Here is a 21,636-nt window from a genome sequence, read left to right on the forward strand (position 1 = left end):
TAGCTATACTCATCATTTTAAGTGGATCATGTACTACACTCCCTTCTGCAACAGCTTAAATCCCGCTACGTGATTATCTTTTCCTGTAATGCCACACTTTTCAGAATAGCAGCACACCAGCGTTGGGAACAAACCTCAACAAAAGAAATTTAAGGACAAAAGAAGCATTGAGGGATACAGCCTCAATAACTATGCTGGTTCACCCTTGCTGTTGCTGTAACTGTGTGAAGTACCTTTGCCTTTTGAAAAGTGCTGTATGGAAAACTCTCAGCTATCCAGTCAGTAATATTAGCTTCTTTAAAGATTTCTGATAAACTGCATTGGTCTTTAAGTGGACACAGAGAAAAAAATCGTAGTATCTTTGGATGTAGTAGAAGTTCCCTATATATTTTTTTCTTTATTCTTCACCCATGTAGCTTTTGGCCAGCTGCCCACAGTAGTCCCGCCCTGTCTCCTGAGGCTGCAATAGAGTGCCAGAAGAGATTTTTGCTAAATCCTTGCTGATCTGACAGCAACTTGCAGTTCCCGACTCTGAACCCCTCTCATCTAGCATGGTATCACAAAAACGCCCCTTTTGCAACTCGCCCCGGCAGCCCTGACACAGCTTCAGGAAACAAAGCACATGAGCAGATGCATCCATGTCCTTTAAATACAGGGATGCAGGTTAAAACAAACCTCTAAGCAGCAAATTAAACGTACGATGTGCCTCCTCCTCCCCTCCAGCCGGCAAGGCATGGGGAAGCAGTAGCTGCACTACCACCCTGAGGACACAAAGAGCAGAGTCAAGGCTGCATCTCAGCCCTGCCTGCAAATTGCAGGGAGCGTTTCCAATCCTTTTCCTTTTTTGTTTTTCCCTTCTATTCCCCACCCCTCGCCTTTTTTTTGGGTGTGTGAACAAATGATAACTGTGTGAAAATCAGAGAACAAAGGGAAGATCAAAGAGTGCAGGTAGCTAGATCATTATGTATCCCAGCTGGGGCAAGAGTTTAAGCCTCTGGAGCTTACTTGCCAAGTTATTTTAGAGTTATGCCAAGAGAGTTGTGCCCTCTGAAGCTTCTTGGCATAGGAACTGTTGTGAGGCAAAGCAATGAGGTTTCCAGTCCTGCAGGAGGGATGTCAGGCTGCAGGAGCCACCAACTACACAGGCATCTAGTTAAATCAAGTGCAATTACGGTCAATAAAAGCCGCTCGTTACTTACATCTCTTTGGCGTTGGACTCTGAGAGATGCTGGTTTATACACTGGGGCCCTCCGGGGGGGGGGGGTGAGGATTTTGGGGCAGAGGCTGGTTTTGCTACACATCCAAATAATAATTTGAAGGCTGAGGCACTTGCAGACCACTCTCTCCCCAATGCTGCACTGTTCCAGGGGCGGTCAGCTCCTCTGGGATGAGGTTCTACATGGACAATATTTTGAGGATTGGGCTGGAAGTGTGGATCAGAAAAACAGCCTAGAAATACCACCACATCCCCAATGGGATCTGGCTAGGGCAAAACCCAGGACTGTAACTGTAGCTTGGGCTCTTCACTAGGAGCCCCTTCTGCTCTGCCTTTTCTAGCAAGCCGTAGATGGATGCTTGGTCTTACCCCATCCTGCCTTCTTCGAAATAGGGAGGTGCTAGGTAGTAGATACACTTCAAATGCCACCAGGTAGCCAGAAACTAAAGCTCAGTCCCTACACAAGATGCAGTGGCCAAGCACCCAGAGTTGAAACTCATGGATGCAACCTGTCTTCACCCTGCATCGGCCTCTGGGCCCCAGCAGAGTCAGAAGACAGGTATTTGACAAGTGTTTTTGACCTGGCACTACCTGGTTGAAGGAGAGCCCTTTCCAGACATGCCGGGCGTGAGCCTGTACATCTGTTCAAAGTCCACTCGGAGTCCCAAACAGCAGTGCCTGCAGCAACACAAGCGCTTTGCTATTTGGCCTGAACCTGCTTGCACTCTATGAGTGAGAGCCACCAGAGAGGGATGCTACCATGCTGACCTGCCAGGGCAGGATGGACAGGCACTACTATCTCTTAAAGCAGCCCAGCACTGAGAAAGCATTTTAGACAGGAAAGTCACCTTGGAAAACCAACCTTTATGTTTGGAAATGCTCGAAGATGTAATTGCAGTGGGTGGGAGAACATACCTCGCTTGGCGTGCTCCTCCGTTCCTCCATCCTCACTACTCACGTAACATGCTCAGTATCTTCCCAGCACCTCTTGCACAGCTGAGTGCCATCTGTACTAATTAGCTGTTCACACAGCTCTTTGTTTTCTCCTATGTTGCCTTTCCTCCCACATTTTTCTTCTTTTCCACTTCTATTGAAATTTTGCAAGACTTGTAGCTTTGAGCCAGCTACGAATGGGGGTAAAATGCTTTGTGCTAACACACTTTCCCTCCTTCCCAGCATTCCCAGCATTCTCTTAAAACCCCAAAACACACCTCTGGGAGCATGTTTTCTGGATCTAATTTGTAATCATCTGGGCAAACAAAACAGAAGGAATATGCTAATTTCACTAGCTACTGATGGCAAAAGTCAATACTCCTTGACCCATTCGTGCCATTTCTCATCTTGCCAATTCTTCTGGAAAAAAATAAGATGTCAGAAAGTGCAAAATGTTTTACCCACATGTGGAGGTTACCAGCAATGGTGCCTAGAGAGCACAACAAACAAAAAGTATTTTAAAGTATAATCCCATTTCTTTTCTGTGTGGAAAGGATAGGACATGTATTTCTGCCATTATCTGGTGATTTCATAAATATTTGCACATTAATTATGCTGTGTCAGCAATAACTGACCAGCTCCACAATTGCCTTTTCTCTTTTCTCGCAAACCTAGAGCTTCTACAGAACCAAAAAGACCATTTCCCATTTCTCAGCATAGTATGTGAAATAAATAGCCACAAGGTTAGAGGGTGCCACTGTTAAAAAATCACTTTCTACAGAAACTAGATATATGCGTGAATGCATGAAATGACTAATCACACAACCAGAACAAGGAAACATAACAATAAAATCTGGTCTCCAGATGACAAGCAATGGCTCCTAAGTCATGCCCAACTTCTCCCATTGTTTGGAAGGAGCGACCCTTTATTAATACCACGCCATGGGACGGTGAAGGACTGCTTGGGCAGAGCGGTGCCTGGAGATGTGGCCCACCACATTGCTCCTAACAGGTCTATGCTGAGTAAGAGGGGTCCTGCTTTTAACCATTGGGGCATTCTGTTACTCCTTTTGGTTTTCCACATGGTTTATTCCTCTAAAAGCTGTTTTAGCTCTTGCTCTTGTGTTCACTTAGTTTTTGCAGGGCAAGCATGACATGCAAGAGAGACAGACTGACAGCCCTGTGCTGAGCTGGCCCCTGCTCCGTCAATGCTGCCCGCTCACCAGCACTGCAGCTCAGCAGCAAAATTTAGCGTTGCTACCCCAGTTTCTTGCAATATAAATACTTTCATACGATTAACATGCTCTGCATGTTCTACAAATGCTACAGCAAAGCATGAGAGACTTCAGGTACTCTGAGCATCGCTATGCCAGCATGCAGGAGAGACTGCCTCAAGTGGTAAGGGCACACTGTGACCACGCATGCAGGGGCTCACTGCTCCATGGGGACTCACGAAGATCAAGTCAGATCTCATTGAATATTTAGGATCGTAATTTCTCAGTGATGTCAATGTGCAGGTAAGTATCAAAAAAGAAACCAGCGGCCTCTGTGTACAGTCAGATGGGAGTTTAAGGGTCTGCGGAGCACAAAGGGCTCTAACAAAGTGCATTAAGTGAGCAGACAGGACAGCACAGCCCCGGTGCTATGGCAGAAACTTCGGCTCCCTCCCAGGAACCATTTCACTGAAAGGAGAAAGCAGAGGAGAGCTGACACAGAAGCCCTGTATCCGAAAGCAGGGCCTCGAGATTTCACTGTGAGCAAAAAATCCCTTCCCACTAAGCAAGGCTTAGCACCTGCCATTCTCTAGTCTCCAGCCTTTGTTCACTCCAGTAATGAACACCTTTGTAAAAATAGCTGTAGATTAGAAAGGAATTAACCTCCAAACAAACGAGAAGCTTAATTAAGCATTGCACTAAAAGAAAGCAGAGGGGAAGTACAGGTTAAAATAAAAAAAGAGAAAAAAGACAAGACAGCTGTGCAGACTTAATTCCAATTTCCCCTCTTGTAGGTCATTTTACCCAATGTAATTTCCTTTCTGTATTTGGGCGAGTTTGTTACTGAGGCACTGCCCATTAACAGAAGGGGTTTTGTTGCTTTCCATTCACTTGTACCTTTTTTAATGCTTTGCATTACGAGCCCTCCATCAAAAAAAAAAGGCAAAACAGATTTAAATTAGACTTTGGAAGTATGCAATTTCATAAACTTCTCCCCAGAGAGCTTCAGCTAATTAAACAAATGATTGCAAAATACTCACAATGTCAACCCTGTCAGCTTATATGCGAAATATCTACACCAAGCTGCAGTTATTTAACCAAACACAATGTGGAGGAGCAATGTGCTTTAAAGATAAGCACAAACCTTAGGCCATAAGGGGGCACACACTTTTCAAAACCATGGGCGGATTACAGAGAGGCCAAGGACTTTGAACATCCCTGCCCATGGCCTTGGGAGCCAGCAGGCACAGCTACGCCGATCTGAAAAGGACAGGAGCTGAAGATCTGGGTGGCCAGGCCGAGAAGGAGACTTCAACAGATGAAAAAAATCGATGAGCACACTGGGCTGCTCTCGACATTTGGGTTGAGCTCTATGTTGCTGCAAAGAGGGCAGCTTAGGAGTGGTTAACGATGCTCAAGGAAATCTCCGGATTTTTGCTGCTAAACTGCAGCAACTCAGTGTAAAAGCTGGGAAGAAGCAAGCAGGTAGGAACAGGTGCCTGGAGTAGGAAACCAGGAATATAAATGTTACGTGATTACTCTGCGCATAGTTGCTGGAGGCAGTGAGAGTCTTAACTGTCCAAAACCAAAGGATTTTAAATCTCTCTATACATTACATAAAAGCATTCTTTAAAAACCCCATTTTTTCCTTCCCTTCCTTTCCATCTCCTCTTGCTTTTACTCTAAGCTGTGTGGCTTGCCCAACAAGCCTTCTGTGCCCATCCTCTCTGCCCAAACCACGCAGCCTGTCTTTACCCTCTAGTACTTCTCTCCTATTGGCCTCATCCCCAATCCACGTCCTGGTAGCTCATCACTCTTTATTCTTCCCATTTTCCTCTTTACAACACACACCTGCGGTATGAAGTACCCGATGCCTCCCAGGGCTGACTACTCCTGTCCCTCCCACCCCCTCCACCCCACTCTCATCTCACACTATATTTAATTTGCCCAAGCAAGTCACACTTCCCAGGCCAGGCACCTTAGCTTCTTGATGGATTTTATGATCAGGTGCACGCAATGAGGTATAATATAAATTATTACAGCCTTGACTAGGAAAACGTAATATTAACTTTCCTAAACCCCTGTTAAGGGTCAAAGAACCCATGGCACAAAATCTGAGCAAACAGGACAGTGAGGAGGGAAGGGAGAGAAGAAGGGAGAAAAAGTGGCTCTGCTCATCATGGCAGGGTCAGGGGCTGAAGCTGATGTTAAACAACCACTAACAGGGTTAGGATGCTGGCAAGCCCCTGACAGGTTTCCCAGTCCTGCTTGAGGGCTGCTGCTTGCTGGTGCTCTGGGAAACAGGACTGACCTCAGCTGGGTGGGCTCCTTGCTCTGTGCCCCCTGATTTAGCAGCCGAGATTAAGAGGGGATAACCTTCATTGTACCCAATCCAGGCGCAAACCCAGCTCCTGAATGTTTGAAAATGGGAGAGGCAGTAGTACGAGGCAAAAATTATCTATTCTCAGGTGCCATGGCCATGATACCTTTGGATCATGAGGACACTGTTCTGGTCAAATCAGCTAGATGCAAGGCATGCCAGAATTGAGGCAAGCTCCTACCCATCCAGTCCTCCCTATTCATGGCTGCTTCATGCCTTGGCAGCAGTATTAATGAGAAAACAGTTTTGAAAAGGGAAACTCAGTTCAGAACATTCCTTTAGGAGGAATGCCAAGATCTTTCCTTGTTTATTTTACTTGTTGTGTAAACATTTTTATAATATTCATCAATACAGTCTGTAGAGCATATTTTTTAAAATAACCAGTATGGACATCAGCATCTTGCTCATGACTCTGGCCTTTTCTTTTACTCCATACACTGAAGCTAATGCATCATGTTGCCATTTTACTTTATGTATTGTGCTGGCTACTACTTGATTGTAGGCTCTTAGTGAATCAACCTAAATGAATCAGAAGGTAGTGAAATCACATAATAGACACCAGTGCTGGAAATGGTCAGGAAATAGGAATTAAGGATGAATGCTCTGTTTACATGGTCAAAACATATTAAGGCACGAGAAGGCTGAGAAATTCTTCACTGAACGTGTCTGGTAAAAGCATTCGGTTTGCTTCTGCCAGATTCCCTCTTAGTAGCACCAGTTCCAGATCCCTACTGCTGAGCAATTTTAAAGTCCAGTGAACAAATTCTTTCAATTGTTTGTTTTTTTCCCATTTTATGTGTGAATTCTTCCCAAATTCAAGCTTACTTTTTGCCTCTAAATATGAGTGACAATCTATGGAGGCTCTAATCAAAATGGTGCATTAACTTCACTCTCCCCTCCCTTTAACTTCTTCAATGTACAGAACCCAGCTTGCATAGTTATGATCACAAAATATTAACATAATGTACCTCTTCCTTAGCAACAGCTATACTGTCAGGGGAATGCAGCCCATAATAATGCAGCTTGATCTAGAAGCACAATAAAATATAAATAAGCTTGTTACACTTCAGTGCCACACAGGATTCCACTGTGAAGGGCCTTCATGAATTTAGAAACCTCATCTTTTTCCTCTCTAACACAGATTATTTAGAAGAAGATTTATGGGCACACATTCCCTTTTATTCCAGAAAATGAAACGTAATTGTTTACTCAGTAACAGTATTATTTTGCTGCATGTCTACTACTAAATTTGTGGGCATAATACAGACACGCATACACACACATCTGTGCAAAGCAGCGCTCGTAATGAAATAAAGATGAAACCAGGACTCAGAGAAAATCTAAAGGGGAGACTGCCATGAGAGCATCCATAACTGTGGTCATTTTTAAATGAAGAAAGCAAAAGCAATTTTCTCCAAAAAACAGCTGCAGAGAAACAAGGGATATACTTGCTACAAATTAACATGCTTAATCTAGAGCCCTGTATAAGACTCCTTGTGTACCATATCTGCAAAAAGAACAGCATCCTCAGCTGGGTAAGGGCAAAGTCTTCTCCTTGCCCCAAGTCCAGATGGTTCTCTCCATCCCTGAAAGCTCCTTGGCCAACAGCCTCATGGCTGTTGCACCCTCATGCATGCTGGCCCTCTAACCCTTATAATTACATTGAACCAACCTTAATATCTCTTCTCAAAAGCAATCAAGATCTTTTAAATACTGCTTCTTGTGAGTTCTCAAGGAGAATGAACTACATCGAGCCAATTTCAAGGCAATAACAAACCATTTGGAGCTAGAGGATAGCAGTCGTTGTCTTCAGAGTGAATATTGCAGTTATCAAGCCAAATTTACTTGGCTGAAAGACTTAAATCATGAGGCCTCTTATGAAGGAGCCAAGTTACAATCTTAGCAACAGGGCTCCATAATGTTTATCTGTAAATCAGTATTTAGTATGCATTTATTAAGGCTGGGATTTCCAAAAGTGCCTTTCAAGAGTGAGGTACCCAATTCATGGGCACAAATTTCCCTCTGAATGGATTATATCACATCACTAGGATTCCTCTGTAACAAACAATGCACAAAGGGAAGAATCAAAATTCAACAATCTGCTTTAAGGAAATTCAAGGGCCAAAGCAGGCTCTAAACCCAAACAGCACCAAACCACTGACTGGTGGAAATCTCTAATTTCCAACAATTTCTGATTCAACCGAAGATGATTCCAAGAGCCAAGTGCTGTAAAAAACGTGCTTACCTACAGAAAATCCCACTGCACAGCTGAAGAGCCATCAACTGAACACAAAACTCTTCGACTCAGGGCTGTCAACAGCAGTACGTCTGAGCCTAACATGATTTGCTTGTATGCCTTCCTAGAGATGCACGGCTTGAGTCTGATGAACTTCAACGAGAGCACGCTAAACTTGCTCATTGAGTAGTAAAATATTTCTACATTTTATTGGAAGGCAGCCAGACTACACCACTGAATAGCCCAGGTCTTTATCAGTTGCTTTTTCTAACTTGTCTTAAACCAGAACTTACATTTTTTACATTTCTTTTGTAAAGGTGATCTGCTTTCTTTAAATACATCATACACACAGTGAAAAATAACAACCACAGGAAAATGAAAAGAATGGAAAGAAAAGAATAAAGAAAATGTTTTCCAGGAGAAGATGCTACAGATGTAACATGATATTCCACCAAAATTTGCAAATATGCAAATATTTTAGCATACATGCCACTGAGAAATCCAAGTCACAAGTCTAGGAAACTTTAATATTTTGTTATGTAAACATACAATTCATTATCTAGTCTTAAAAACATTTTGTACTGGCAATGGGAAACTATCATACACTAAGAAGTCATGTACTATTATAAATGGTGTTAACTGGATAATTTTTCATCCAGATTTATACCTGAGGAAGAATAAAACAAATATTACCCCTGTAGCTGCAACAGAATAAAACACGTCTTCTCATTAAGTAACATACCAATAATAGACCAATAGTGTTATATCAGAGGTGGCTTCCTAGCTGTATTACTAACAAACCGCCTTCCTCGATTTAGAGTATTGAGTTGCTCTCCACCAGGGTTTTAACCCCCAAACAAGGCCATATATTAAAAAAATTAAATCATAAAAATGTATAAAAGGCATTTTGTAAAGGGACCCATGCCAACCTGATCCTTTCAATTTGTACCTGTTTCATTTGTGAATATCCACAGAACAACTGGGATACTATGTCCCGCTCATCCTTTCAGGTGATGATGACACCCTTCATCACGTATGTCATGGAGCACTTCTATAAATAGGCACCATCTCGAGAGAAGATGCAACATATAGCGAAGGACGCAAGCAGCATGGCTGCAGTGGCAGATAAAGACTTTCCAGGAGGTAAGCTCTTCGACTGTGCCAGAGGGCTCCCGTAGAAAGTGTTTCCTCACATCATACACCTTTTTATTGTCTCCGGACAGGTAAAACGAAGGCCAGTCATGCCTCTCAATCAAAGTGCTGCAGACCGATACTATTGTCTTTTAAAGAGGCGTATGGCTTAGGAAATCAGCGGATCTGAAATTTGATCTCTCATATGATTTATTTGCCATCTTCTCCCATTACACAAATATAAATATAGCAGGCATTTTTTTGCAGCCCTGAAATGATTCAGAATTAATACCAGATGACAAAATGGACCATGTTCCAGGAGGGGAAAAGTTACAGTAAAAGCTCCTTCCCATTAATGGGGCCATTCATTCATATGGCCACTATTCCACAGGGGAGCTGGACATAAATTATGTATTTGACATCTAGTTATAGACGATTATATCTGACATAATGAAGTTATAATGGAAGGAGTTTGCACATTGTTTGGTTATTAAGTGCCCATTTCTTGTCCCTGCACCAGGTGCAATGGTGATAGGCCATACAAATCATCCAGAAGAAATGCCAAAATGGGCTCCCTTACTGATAAAGCACCACACGTTTATTAATTTAACAGCTTGTCTTATGTCTCCCCCATCTGCTCATTTAAAACAGTTATTTGCCCTATAAATATTTCAGAAAGAGAAGTGTAGCCAAAAATTAGTCTGGCAGAAAGGAGAAAAAAAAAAGTTTGAGAAGGGTCTCATGCCGTATACAGCACTGCGCTCTTTTTTCCACGTTGAATCGGTTCAACAGCTTTTTTTTCAAGCTGGTAATAGGACATTCACTTTAGATTAGTGATGCTTGAGGGTGCACCACCATAGCTGACTCTGCTTTCCAGCTGTTGCCACTGTCAGGTGGGTGAAAACTTCTACCGCTGATGGCGAGCGGCACAACTCAGTACAGCGGAAAATGAAACCCACTGTCGAAAGAATCTCCTGGGTGGATGTCTGTGTCCATTTTGAGCTTATCAGGTTGTATGGTAGCTTCAAACAGCCTACAAAGAATAACATTTCAAGGCATCTTTAAATCACAGTTCATGCTGATCTCCATAGCAAAACTCCTTTACAAGGCAGCAGCTAGCTGGTAAAAAAAAAGCTAGTTAAAAAGTGCTTTTTCTTTTTTTTTTTTCAGATGACTAGGAATAATGGAAAAGGTGTTAAACATCACTCAGACTGCTCCCCCCCCCGCCCCCAATTCCTTGAATATTTTCAAGTGTAAATACTTTGAACAGTTCCCACCAGTATACAGGATTTAGCACTCCTCCTTGAGAGACTCTGTTAGCTCCGGCTTTCTGCTAGAGCAAACGCTGTTATCTTATAAATAAACAGCAATGCCCTGAGGTGCCCCTCTGCAACTAAAACACACATTCCAAAGAACTAAGAGCAACAGTTCAACACCATAGTAAAAAAGAAAACTGCGAACGGCATGCAATTAACTCTTTCTGACTATGGATAGCTACAGGATGTAAAGCGGGACCTTGCTGATGATAACAAGCAAACAAGAGGACTGCAGGCTGGCTGCAAGATTTCCAGGAGCTCTGGCTACTCCGGATAGGATACTAGTTATCACCACCCATGATACCTAACGAGGAATTAATAAATACTGAGCATGGCCCATGTTCAAAGCAGCTGCGCGCTTCAGGTAAATCAGCATAGTCCAGGAAGGTGGATATTTTGGTATGGATCTGAGCCACAACAGCAGGTTTTTGGAGTGCTCTGGATAACACTGAGAAAAGCATCGCATCCTTATATCAGAGCTCACCCCTCCACTGTCTTCACAACCCAAACGAGCTCCATACCTGGCAATGCATTCCTGCGTCCGCACCTACCACACTGCCCAAAACCCACCCTGTCGCCACGCTGAGCTGTTTGAAGGCTTATCTCCAGCCTGGAGGCTGAGGGCTTTAAATGAGTCTGCCCATCATGACAAAAAGCAGAGTTCAAATGAAAAATAAATAAACAGCAAAGCAACCCAACAAACGAACCTGTACAGACTTCTTCAAAACAAGGCAGCTGAAAATTCATAGTACATGTGAAGCTCATAGTCATTGCAAAACCTTTCCATTGACCGTGCAGGTATGGTGAACAGTCATCTCCCATCCAACCAGTGCAACACCAGTTACCTGCATGCCTCATATACTCTGCTTACCTGAAAAGCCACATGGGACAAGAAAACGTTGTGTGTGTGTTGCTGGCTTGCAGCAATGAGCGCTCACACCCCATGTCGGAGGGAGTGAGATCCTCTGATGGGCTCAGGGCAGTTGCGAAGGGGAAGCCCTGAGAGCAGTTATACTTGGAGAAAAGACAGAGCAAAAGCAAAGAAGAAAACCCTGTACATGACTGAGGAAGAGCAGGACACTGTAGAGCACCCCACCATTGCATAGAGAAAAAGGGAATAAGGGTCCCGAGCATGGGGGACCCCAACCAGCATCCAGTGCATCATCCTCTCTTGGCTCAAAGTCATTGAATTAGCCTGAAGGACAGCAGGAAAATAATGTTGCCTTAAGAAGCTGGAAACATATAGCTGTAACTAACTCTAATGTGAAGGAGCAGGATGAGTAAAAGCGGGACCTCAGAAAGAAGCAGAGGGACATTGTAAAGGAGTCTTGAGCTGAGGGAATGGCTTTCCTAGGGGGACTCAAGCAGAAAATTAAAAAGCCTGGAAACAGGAGGTGCCTGCCCACCATTGGCTCAGAGCAGGGACTGCTGAACAGCACCTCTCTTGTAGCGCTGGACCTGGGGAGGGAGAGGCAGGAGAGCTGGTGTCTCAGGGCCTGGCGAGCATGGGATGCATGATGCTGTGTGTCGGCTTGAATTAAGGCAAGGAGAGCCACTGGGCCTTGCTGCCCGGCGCTCCCCTTTCTCTGGAGCTGGGAAGGAGGACCGGGGCTGTGCAATGAGCCTGGCTGTCAGATCTCCCACATCATCTGCAAAGCCATTGACCCTTTCTGGGACCTTTGGGAGAGGAAAAAAAAAAAAAAAAAGACCCAGAATGTGTGCATCCAAAAACCTGCTCTATTTTTGGTAAAAAGATGTCACAGTGCTTCTGATGTTCAGGAATGGTTCTCCCTCAGATGTTGCAAATGCAAAAGGGGAGAAAAATGGCAGAATGGATCCAGCTTTTGAAGGAAGAAAGCACAAAGGGACATGCCACTGAGCTGGAGAAGAAAGGGGAAAAACCCAGCTAAACCTTTGGCTGTCTCCTTGACATACTGCCCAAGGGGTAGGGAGAGATTCTGCATCTACAGAGCCTGAACCTCACAACTGAGGTTTACAGGGAAAAAACCCCACAGTGCCCTAACTGGGGACAAAACAACCTCCCTGCCTAGAGAAATCTGTACAGAAGGGTGAGAACCTCCCATCCCTCCTTTATTTGCTATTTATTTCTAGAACTGGGGACCTATACGTGGTTTTGCCTATCAGTTCATGTTTTGGAAATGTACTGACTTCAAGCGTATCAATCTCCAAGACAACTACTCCCTGAGCTTCAACTTTGAAGGAAACCTTTGCAAAATGCTCGCTCAACAAGGGAGCAGAGCTCCTCAGACTGCCTAGCTTTAAACGCCAGGCATATATTTCATGTTTAATATGATTTCACATATATGCTAAAATCTGCCTCTATAAAGCTTTATAAATAGTTTTAGTGTGTCGATTCTGTGAGTTTAATTCACTTATTTGCTGTGTTTTAGTACCTGGAAGAATTTGAGTCCAAATGCTAAATTTAATTCATTGCTATATATGATAATTCCATAAAATCCCTTTCTAAGCCAGAATATCAGCATCACCCTCATCTGTGAAACTCCTTGCTATTGTCAGTAACCAGCGATCCATTTTTAAACACAGGTTTAATCTTCAGTCTATAAGATCACAAACTGAGGTCTCAGCTACCCTCTGGAATTATTCTGCATATGGATGGTGTAGACAGTTGCGTAAAAATCATGCAATCACGTCTGGATCGTTAGACTGAGAGGAGGTGTAAAAATAATGGTTAATAGTGTTTTGTATATGGAACTAATTTTAAAACACCCTCAACTTAAAAAGGGGGTGGGGAATAAGAACTGTCTTGACAAATAATGCTGATTCAGGGCCTCATTTCTATTAAGTGATTTACAGTGTCATTACTGCATTACTGTACAGAGCAGTGGCTCAGAGTAATTACCCTGTAATGCACGATGACACTAATGTACTAGTAAACTACTGGAGTTTATGCTCTATTCACTACTAGCATCAGGACACTGAAAGGCAGGTAAAAATGCCCTGCATGCATAAACAATGTGTGTAAATGTCACCAGTGATAAAATTTTTAAAAAGGAGAAGGAAGAGGCACTTACAAATAAAACTGCCAGCTGAGAACTGCAACTGCATAGACCCACAGGAGCACTAAAGCTGTATCGCTTTTTAATAATATGGGAAGGAAAGTTGCTTTTATATCCCTGCCCTGCCTCTATTTCCATTTATTACAATTAAAATTGTATGGTGGCTTCTTCTTTTTGCTACTCTAAGTGCAACATTGACCTGCACCTGGTGTTCAGCTCAGTGCAAGGGGGAATACAGAAGGGAAATGAAGAGCATCAAAGCAACAGCCAAAAGCATTAGTGGTTTATGACGACTGTCATAATGCTGCTCTTTTTTTAGAGTTCCAGCTACTGAAAATGTGGAGAACCAACGAGAGCTTCAGGATAGAGGTGTTTTTGCCTCCTTTGTTTAAAACAGCTCTCGTGGTTACGGCATGAAGCTTGGAACATGACCTGAGCATGTCCTAAGGTGTCAGAAAATGCGGCCAAACAAAGAAACTTCATAACCCTCACACACTTAGGAAAAAAAAAATCATGACTATTACAACGCTCTAATGGATTTTGGGCACTGAGGCTGGAAATGAGGCAGCAGACGCGTAAGTAGAGCTATGCGTCCCAGATCCCAGGGCCAGAGGAAAGCCTTGCTCTTCCCTCAGGAGACAGTACCAATTACTACGTTTTTAAAACCCCCTAGTCACCAGCTAATAGATTGATGCCTTCAGAGATGGCTGCCTCCCTGGCCCTCTCCTGCTGAGTCACACAAGGGGATTCAAGTCCTTTTACCAGCGCACAGCAGCAGTAATATCAGTCCTTCCACCCTGAGCAGCCCTTTCTTTAAGATCTCTCAACTGGCGAGGTGCAGGCCCTGGTGGAAGCAGTTAATGTATCAGTTTATGTTGGATAAACTCCATTTTACCTTCTCTGCAAGTGCTGCAACTGTTCTGCCTGACCCACTTTGCCCCGCTCCTGGTGGCAGTGCCATTCATCTTGCAGAGGTAGCTATGCCCTCACGAACGGCAGATTACTGAAGATTTTTCTCAGTCTTTAGCTCTTTTATCTTGGAGAAAGCAAGGCACAGCTTATTTGGCTGCTGCTGTTCCAGCGTCCTTGAGTCTTCCATAGGCTGCTCCAGACCCCATGGCAAGGATTTACATTGACCTATTCTAAGTAAGCTCTGAATCATCACATCCAACATCAAAGACAGACTTGAGCAAGAAAGTCCTGGAAGTCATAACTGTCTCTGCCTTACCGGAGTGCTCTGCTAAAAAAGCAAGGTAGTAAATTTTACCACAGAACTGGAGTGGCTTAGAAGAAGCTGACAATCTCAAATGCACGTGTCAAATCTCAGGGTAGTTCACTCAAAGCTGAATGGAGGTTCTGGACTGCCAGGAGATTGTATCTGACCAGCCTGACTCACGACAAGACCAGATTTGGAGAGAGGACTGTGAATCCAGCATCCTCACACCCAAGATCCATCACCCAGCGCAAGGTTCCACCTTGCAGAGATGCAAGAGGAACCACCAAGGAATAATAGTGCTGAGGCTGCTTCTGTGCAGCAAGAGTCAATTCCTTAGTTTTTGTTACTGCATCAGCTAAGAAAACACATTCACACTTACAAAGGGAAAAAACCCAGTGAATGTTTACTTGATCAAGTTACAGATCTAGCCACATGGATGCCGGTGGAAAAGCTCACTCAAAACTAAGGGACCCTTTCATGTCAACAGCATTAACAGTATGCTTTCATTTAGCCCACAAAGTCCTCGGGCCATTTGGAGGAACGGGGTTTGCAACTGCAGCTGCAATTCACAGATACAAAGGTTTTTCTGTGTCCCAGAATATTAGAGATGGATAACAAAGTGAGATTTAGAAGACAGCTTTCTTTTCATATTACATAATGACAATATGCCTATCCAGACTAATCTTGCATTAGCAAGTTGCATTTTTCAATCGCTTAGAGAAACACGTGTGCACACAAATACATACTTGCAGCCTTACAGCGTTGGGGCAGAATGGCGACAATCACTACAAAGGTCAGTCCCGTACCCTTTCTGCCAGTGTAGCACCGTTTGGAGAGCAGGAGAAAGGAAAAACCCCAAACCTAAGCTATCTCCCTGCTGACACACTTCGGCTGTCCTCTTCCTCCCCTTCTCTTCTTCCACAACATTCCCCGTGTTTGATGTTCATACACATTTCTGGAGCTGACCGAGAAATCCCTCCATATACCTGTTTGATTTTAGCTTTGCTATTATCCATTCCAAGAAGGAGAAGCTGGTCATTTTGATATCCTGCGTGAATATCGACAACCTAATTAAAAGGAGCAAAGGGAGGTGTAAGAAGTCTGCACCAGCATGGATGCTTGCTCTGGGGCCAAGCCCATCTCCCCAGGCCACAGGAGCAAACACTGGGCATTCATCACAACACAGCCAGGGGACGATCCTCCAAATGGTGCAGAGAAATCAAGGGCTCACATTCGTATCACTTTATTTGCATCATTCAAGAGAGGCACCTATCTTAGCAAGGCTATTCTGGACTCAATCCACACGTATTGGCTACTAGCATTGCTCCCAACGGCAATCAGCTCACCTAAAATTTGAGTCATCCTCTAGAGTGAACATGTCTCCTCACCGACTCTACAAAAAAACTCAAGTAACGGCAACGCGGATTGAATCCAGGCCTGAACTACCGCACAACCACTTCTGCACCTTTACTCACCTGAGGGGCAGCTGAAATCTGCCTTTTTGCATCCTGCCACCAGCCCCCCGTGCCTGTGCACTGCCGTTAGGAAGGGAAGGAGGAAGGCAGAGGGCAGGACCTAAGGTAGACCTGTCCCTGCAGAAGTAAACTAGTGGGAAGAGCAAAATAGCTTGTGAACAAGATGGTATGTTCAAAGCTACGTAATGGGGCACATGGGACACGGTCATCTCTCATACAGCTCTCTCGCAGGAACGCATTTGCTCCCGAGAGCGTCCTTGGGTGAAAAAATGAATGATAACGCGCTCACGCCTATGGCTGGTTTGCAATGCATGTGCACGGAGACTGCATCACTGACTCACCCTTGGATGGCGGTCTCTCCAGATCCGAATCGAGGTGGATCGGTGGGGCAATGTAGGAAACCTGCCCATGGTGAGCCTGCCCTGTGGACAAATAAGTGTTTTAGTTCTACTGTTTCCTACAGAGATCTAGCAGGGCTATAATTAAACATACAGTGTTTTTATGGCACTGGATTCAAAACAGGTTTACAAGTATTTTGTTCTATTGTGCATTTTTCACAATGAACTTCCATTTTGTGGAGACACCTGATGAAAAGTTGAGAACACTCCCATTTCTTTTGCTTTTTCCATGCAGACTATGCTGAACTTTAGTTATACCTGCTTTACCACTACCACGTACATTTTGCATGATGTTCTCTCAAAAGGCCGTATGCCACAAAAGACTACCGATTTCACACAAGCCCATTAGATCTGTTAATCTCACTCTAAGAGGGAAGAAGCACTTCTGTGTCACAGCAATTTTTGAAGGAAGCATGGTATGAAGTACAACTGCATCTGTTTTTCGCACCTGCAGAAGACACAGATATCAGTTTGTGGAGCTCGGCATTGCTTTCACCTGGGTGGAAGCTTTTTGGTTCCCAGCACCGCCATGCAGTTTCCCAGTTGCTAAAGACTCAATTCTTCTCCAGTAATTTGGAGCTAACTATATCGAGAAACTTCTATTTATAATAAAAACATGTTGTTATAATTCATCTATTTACTGTAACAATTTACAGGGTTGTTAATCTCTTTTTCTAAACATGGAAAGTTAATGACACATAGATTACGATACCAGTTAGAGTAACCTTCCCGTTTCAAGTAATATTCGTGCTGCAATAAAAGCAGTTGATTCCTCTTATGAGACACATTCCAAATAATTAATACAGCTCCCTGTTGACACTTGCTGTTGTTGCTCCAAGCAATTTCCAAGCTAGCGTCACAGGCAGCAGAGCAGCGATACAGTCTTTGGGCTTCTTTGTAATGACATCCAGGAATACCACGAGCACAGTATGCTGGTGCACATAATATGTTGAAAACATCTCTTCAGGGGGATAAAATATTAATGGGAAAGGGGGGAAAACAAAGAAATGTGTCTGAATGGGCAGGATATATTTACCGCTTTATGCTGAGGCTGACTCAGATAATTTGCATTATTAGCCATTACAACAACTGGACATTATTCAGGTTTAAAATCTACCAACACATCGTAAATTCTATATTTGCTTTTAAGTGCTTTAACATGGGAAATCTGCTTCAGGCAAACCCATAGCTAATAATGAGTTACCCCGCTTTCCCCTTCTCGTTTACATGTTAAAAATCCATTTGATGTCATTAGTGAGCAAAAGTCATCATTTAATAGCTGCTCGATTCTGCAGCAGAAACAGGCAGAAGGTCTGCTCTTACTCCAAGCTGCTCAATGTGCAGGATCAGTGCCCTTATAACCATAGAACAGGGTCCCCATTTGCTGCATCAAAGATACCACTGAAATGCAAAATAGCTGAGGTTGGCAGGGAGCTCTGGAAATCACCTACTCCAGCCTGAGAGCAACAAGAGCCCATGGTAAGTGTCCAGTGTGATTTTTAGTATCTCCAAGGATGGAGACTCTACAGCCTCTCTGGGCAACCTATAACAGTGCATGGTCACCCTTGCAGGAAAAAAACCCAACCTTTTTCTTACGTTTAAGTCTAATTTCCTGTATTTCAATTTGTGCCTCTTGTCCTGTCACTGGATGCCTCTCAGAAGGGCCTGCCTTCATCTTCTTTATTCCCCAAGTGACCAAGTGATCCCAAATACAAAAAAGAATGATTCTGCAGGCTTAAAGGCCTAGGCCGGAGTAAAGAAGATACATGCACAGTATATAAAAGACTACAAAACATCTGCGAGTTTGTTTAGACATTCATTACAATTTAGTAATAACTATGAAAGTTTATGAATGTTTTATAAAAGCTTTTACCTAATATGGAGGAAGCAGGAGCATCAAACGCTCTCTTGTGATAAATGAAACAAGTTGCAGAAAGCTTTTATCTACTTGCTGATGATGCAAAACACACTACTTCCAAAAAAATATCAAACTTGACTTCTGTTAGACTGTACACTTCTTGCAATACTAATAAGTCAGATTTTGGGTTTTAATATTCCCTCTATAAAAAAGCAACACAAACAATTGCTGTGCTTCATTTTCTGGTCATGAATGACAGCTTAGTTGCTCTTCAGACTCATCACAGTTTTCCCATACGAGGAACAAAGGCTCTCCACTGCTATCTGTGGCCCCAATTATACATTCAGAATCAAGATACCTTGTAAACCTTCTTGTTAATCAACAGAATCACTTTTTTTTCTTTGGTTTTACTGTTATTGGCAACGGTGGCATCTGAGAGGGTTGAGGGAAGGAAGGCAAGGCGGGGTGCCTGAAGCAAGCTCTAGCAATGGGACTGGTACACAAGGACACAGAGAAAACTCTGAGTCAGGAGGCCAAACCAGAGGATCAGGGCAGTGGTCCTTCTGGCTTTCATGGTATTACAAATTTTGCCACTGACTCCATTAAAAAACACAATTTTACCCAATGGACCAATGCAAGATTTTGAGGCTGATATCATTGTTGTGGTTTAACCCAGCCGGCAGCTAAACACCACTCGGCTGTTTGCTCACTCCCCCCCTGCAGTGGGATGAGAATCGGAAAAAAAAAAAGTAAAATTTGTGGTTGAGATAAAGACAGTTTAATAGGACAGAAAAGGAAGGGAAAATAATAATAATAATAATAATAATGATAAAAGAATATACAGAATAAGTGATGCACAATACAATTGCTCACCCCGTGGCCAACTCGCCCCAGTTTATATACTGAGCACGATGCCATATGGTATGGAATAGCCCTTTGGCCAGTCTGGGTCAGCTGTCCTGGCTGTGCCCCCTCCCAGCTTCTCACTGGCAGGGCATGGGAAGCTGAAAAGTCCTTTGCTAGTATAAACGCTACTTAGCAACGACTAAAACAGCAGTGTGTTATCAACATTATTCTCACTCTAAATCCACAACACAGCACTATACCAGCTACTAGGAAGAAAATTAACTCTATCCCAGCTGAAACCAGGACAATCACTGGTGCAGCTCAAGTCGGTTGCAAAGACTGACAGGACAAGTTTTGCCAAGCCATGCCAACTCCCAGTCCCTTTTGTGTGAATTTTGCAGTTCCAGCCCCAGCTCTAGGAATGAGTGACTCCAATCTCCCCCTCTCCAGTTCCAGCTACTGCAGAAATACACTTGAAAAGGAGAATGTGAAAGCCTTAAGGAAAAAAGAGATGGCAGAAACACACAACGCCTCCCTCTACAAATCGCCTGGTCCTTCAACGTTTTTTTCTGCATGTTGGGTCCGAGCAGACAACAGTGCAGCACCAGAAGGTGGGACATGGCCTCCCTTGCCTGCGTGACCATCTCTCCAGCTGTCAGGCTTTCATTTCTACCTGCACATCTATTAATCCACGAGCCTGTTTGATTGACCGCTCTTCGACCTGAAGAGCTGCCCACACGCTAACCAATATTGGCCTGGTACCCGTGCTTACAGGAGAGGAAATGGCTGGTGTCAGGTCCTTCCCAAATTTTGCAGGACACTCCAAAAATAACTGCCCCTCTTTAAATAAGTGGCTCAGTTTTTAGTTATTAAAAAAAAAAAAAAAAAGAAAAAAAAAACCTGCTTCCAACAAAATACCAAAGGTCAAATTGGCTCTGCTGCTAATGGAAAGTTGGGCATGCCTCATGTCGTAACAGCTTGCATGGCCACCTCCAAATCCCACCCTGACTATAACCATCTGGTGTTTCTGCACCCGCTCCCAGGTAAAAAAGTAAACAGCAATCAAACGTAATCATCAAAGTAACGTGCAATGAAGTTGCCAATTTTGTAGTTAATCGCTAAGGTTGGGCTCCGTTTCCCTTATTCCTCTTGCTGGCGAGGTCCAGTCCATGAGAGGCAGGAGCGGTCCATGAGAGGCAGGAGTGGGGCAGAGGGAGCAACAGGCAACAAGGGCTAATGCTGGAAGACAACCGTGGGTCAGTCCTTGTCTGCTTTTTTTATATCATACCACAAGGATTCAGGTGTGGCCAACACCGCATAAATGTAAAAACCATCTCAGGTGAGATGGGGCAAACAGCAAATGTGACATGGGTAGCCACAAACTCTCTGGCTTCTGCTCACGCTGCCTCTCTCAATGAGGACAGACAGACGGCACCCATAGTAGCCAGGCCATATGCACGTGCTGTGGCAATGGGAAAAGAGCATGCTTGGTAGCAGCAATTTTGGGAGCGAAATATAGATATGACCTCGAAACTTTACCTGGTGACACGGCCTTCCTCGGGTGGAGGAAACAGGGGACATGTTTGCAGTTTAGAAAAAGTGCCTGGCTGGCCATTATTTTCAGGCCTGACACATGAGAGACGCAACACATTTTAAAAAGCCAATAACTTAGAAGAACAAAGATAATGTTTCGTGAAACATAATAGCTTGGCCTAAGGGATTTATTTTATTTTAAAAAGGAGCTGGATGCTCACAGACAGAAAATAAACATCCACACATCTTCAAAAATCTGCCCCTAAGTGATTTAGTCATCTACAGATGCCACGATATAGAACTACAGAAAAAAATCTGCAAATGCATGGACTAACCAAGGAAAGTAGCAACAAAGTAGTCTCATCTGTTTATCTATTAAAAATATCTCCCCCTGACCCTTTTTGGAAACATACGCACTGTTTGTAGCATCTAACAGGGCAGACCTCCCTCCTGACCCTATGCTGAGTTTCCAGTGCCCGCGCCATTTGATTTTTTCTAGAGCACAACTCCTATTGTCATGTGTGCACATGGGAAACCTTTCTGCCCAGCCTTTGCTCATTGTCTCCCTGAGATTTTACTGTGCACTGTTATGGAGAAAACCTGAACAGAAAACAGAAGACTGGAAGATTCGAATCCCCGACAGCAAAGAGAAAGAACACCAACATTTACTAGACTAAAAATAAGCCTTTTTAAAACACCTGATGAGAGACCTCCTAAACATCTGATGACTTGCCACGTAAAGCTCTGGCACTGGCTATGTCATGAAGATAACGAAAATTGCCAGAATGGCTGGTCCTCACTTGTCCCTACTGCTCCTTTGCTCAGTGCCCATGGTACTGTGGTGGG

At 43.7% G+C, this 21,636-nt stretch overlaps 1 protein-coding gene across 3 annotated transcripts in view; it reads right to left on the minus strand.

The window, feature by feature from the left end:
• Window positions 1-21,636, minus strand: part of ADGRL3 (adhesion G protein-coupled receptor L3) — a 513,913-nt gene that overhangs the window by 122,836 nt on the left and 369,441 nt on the right. For all 3 annotated transcript variants that reach the window (XM_087736050.1, XM_087736051.1, XM_087736049.1), the window contains exon 8: window positions 16,497-16,577. In XM_087736050.1, coding sequence (XP_087592176.1) covers window positions 16,497-16,577 — 81 coding nt within the window. The remainder of the gene's footprint in view (window positions 1-16,496; window positions 16,578-21,636) is intronic.

This window comes from Nipponia nippon, unplaced genomic scaffold (genome assembly GCF_047370975.1).
Source record: "Nipponia nippon isolate SJK-2023a ecotype South Korea unplaced genomic scaffold, ASM4737097v1 scaffold_6, whole genome shotgun sequence".
NCBI lineage: Eukaryota > Metazoa > Chordata > Aves > Pelecaniformes > Threskiornithidae > Nipponia > Nipponia nippon.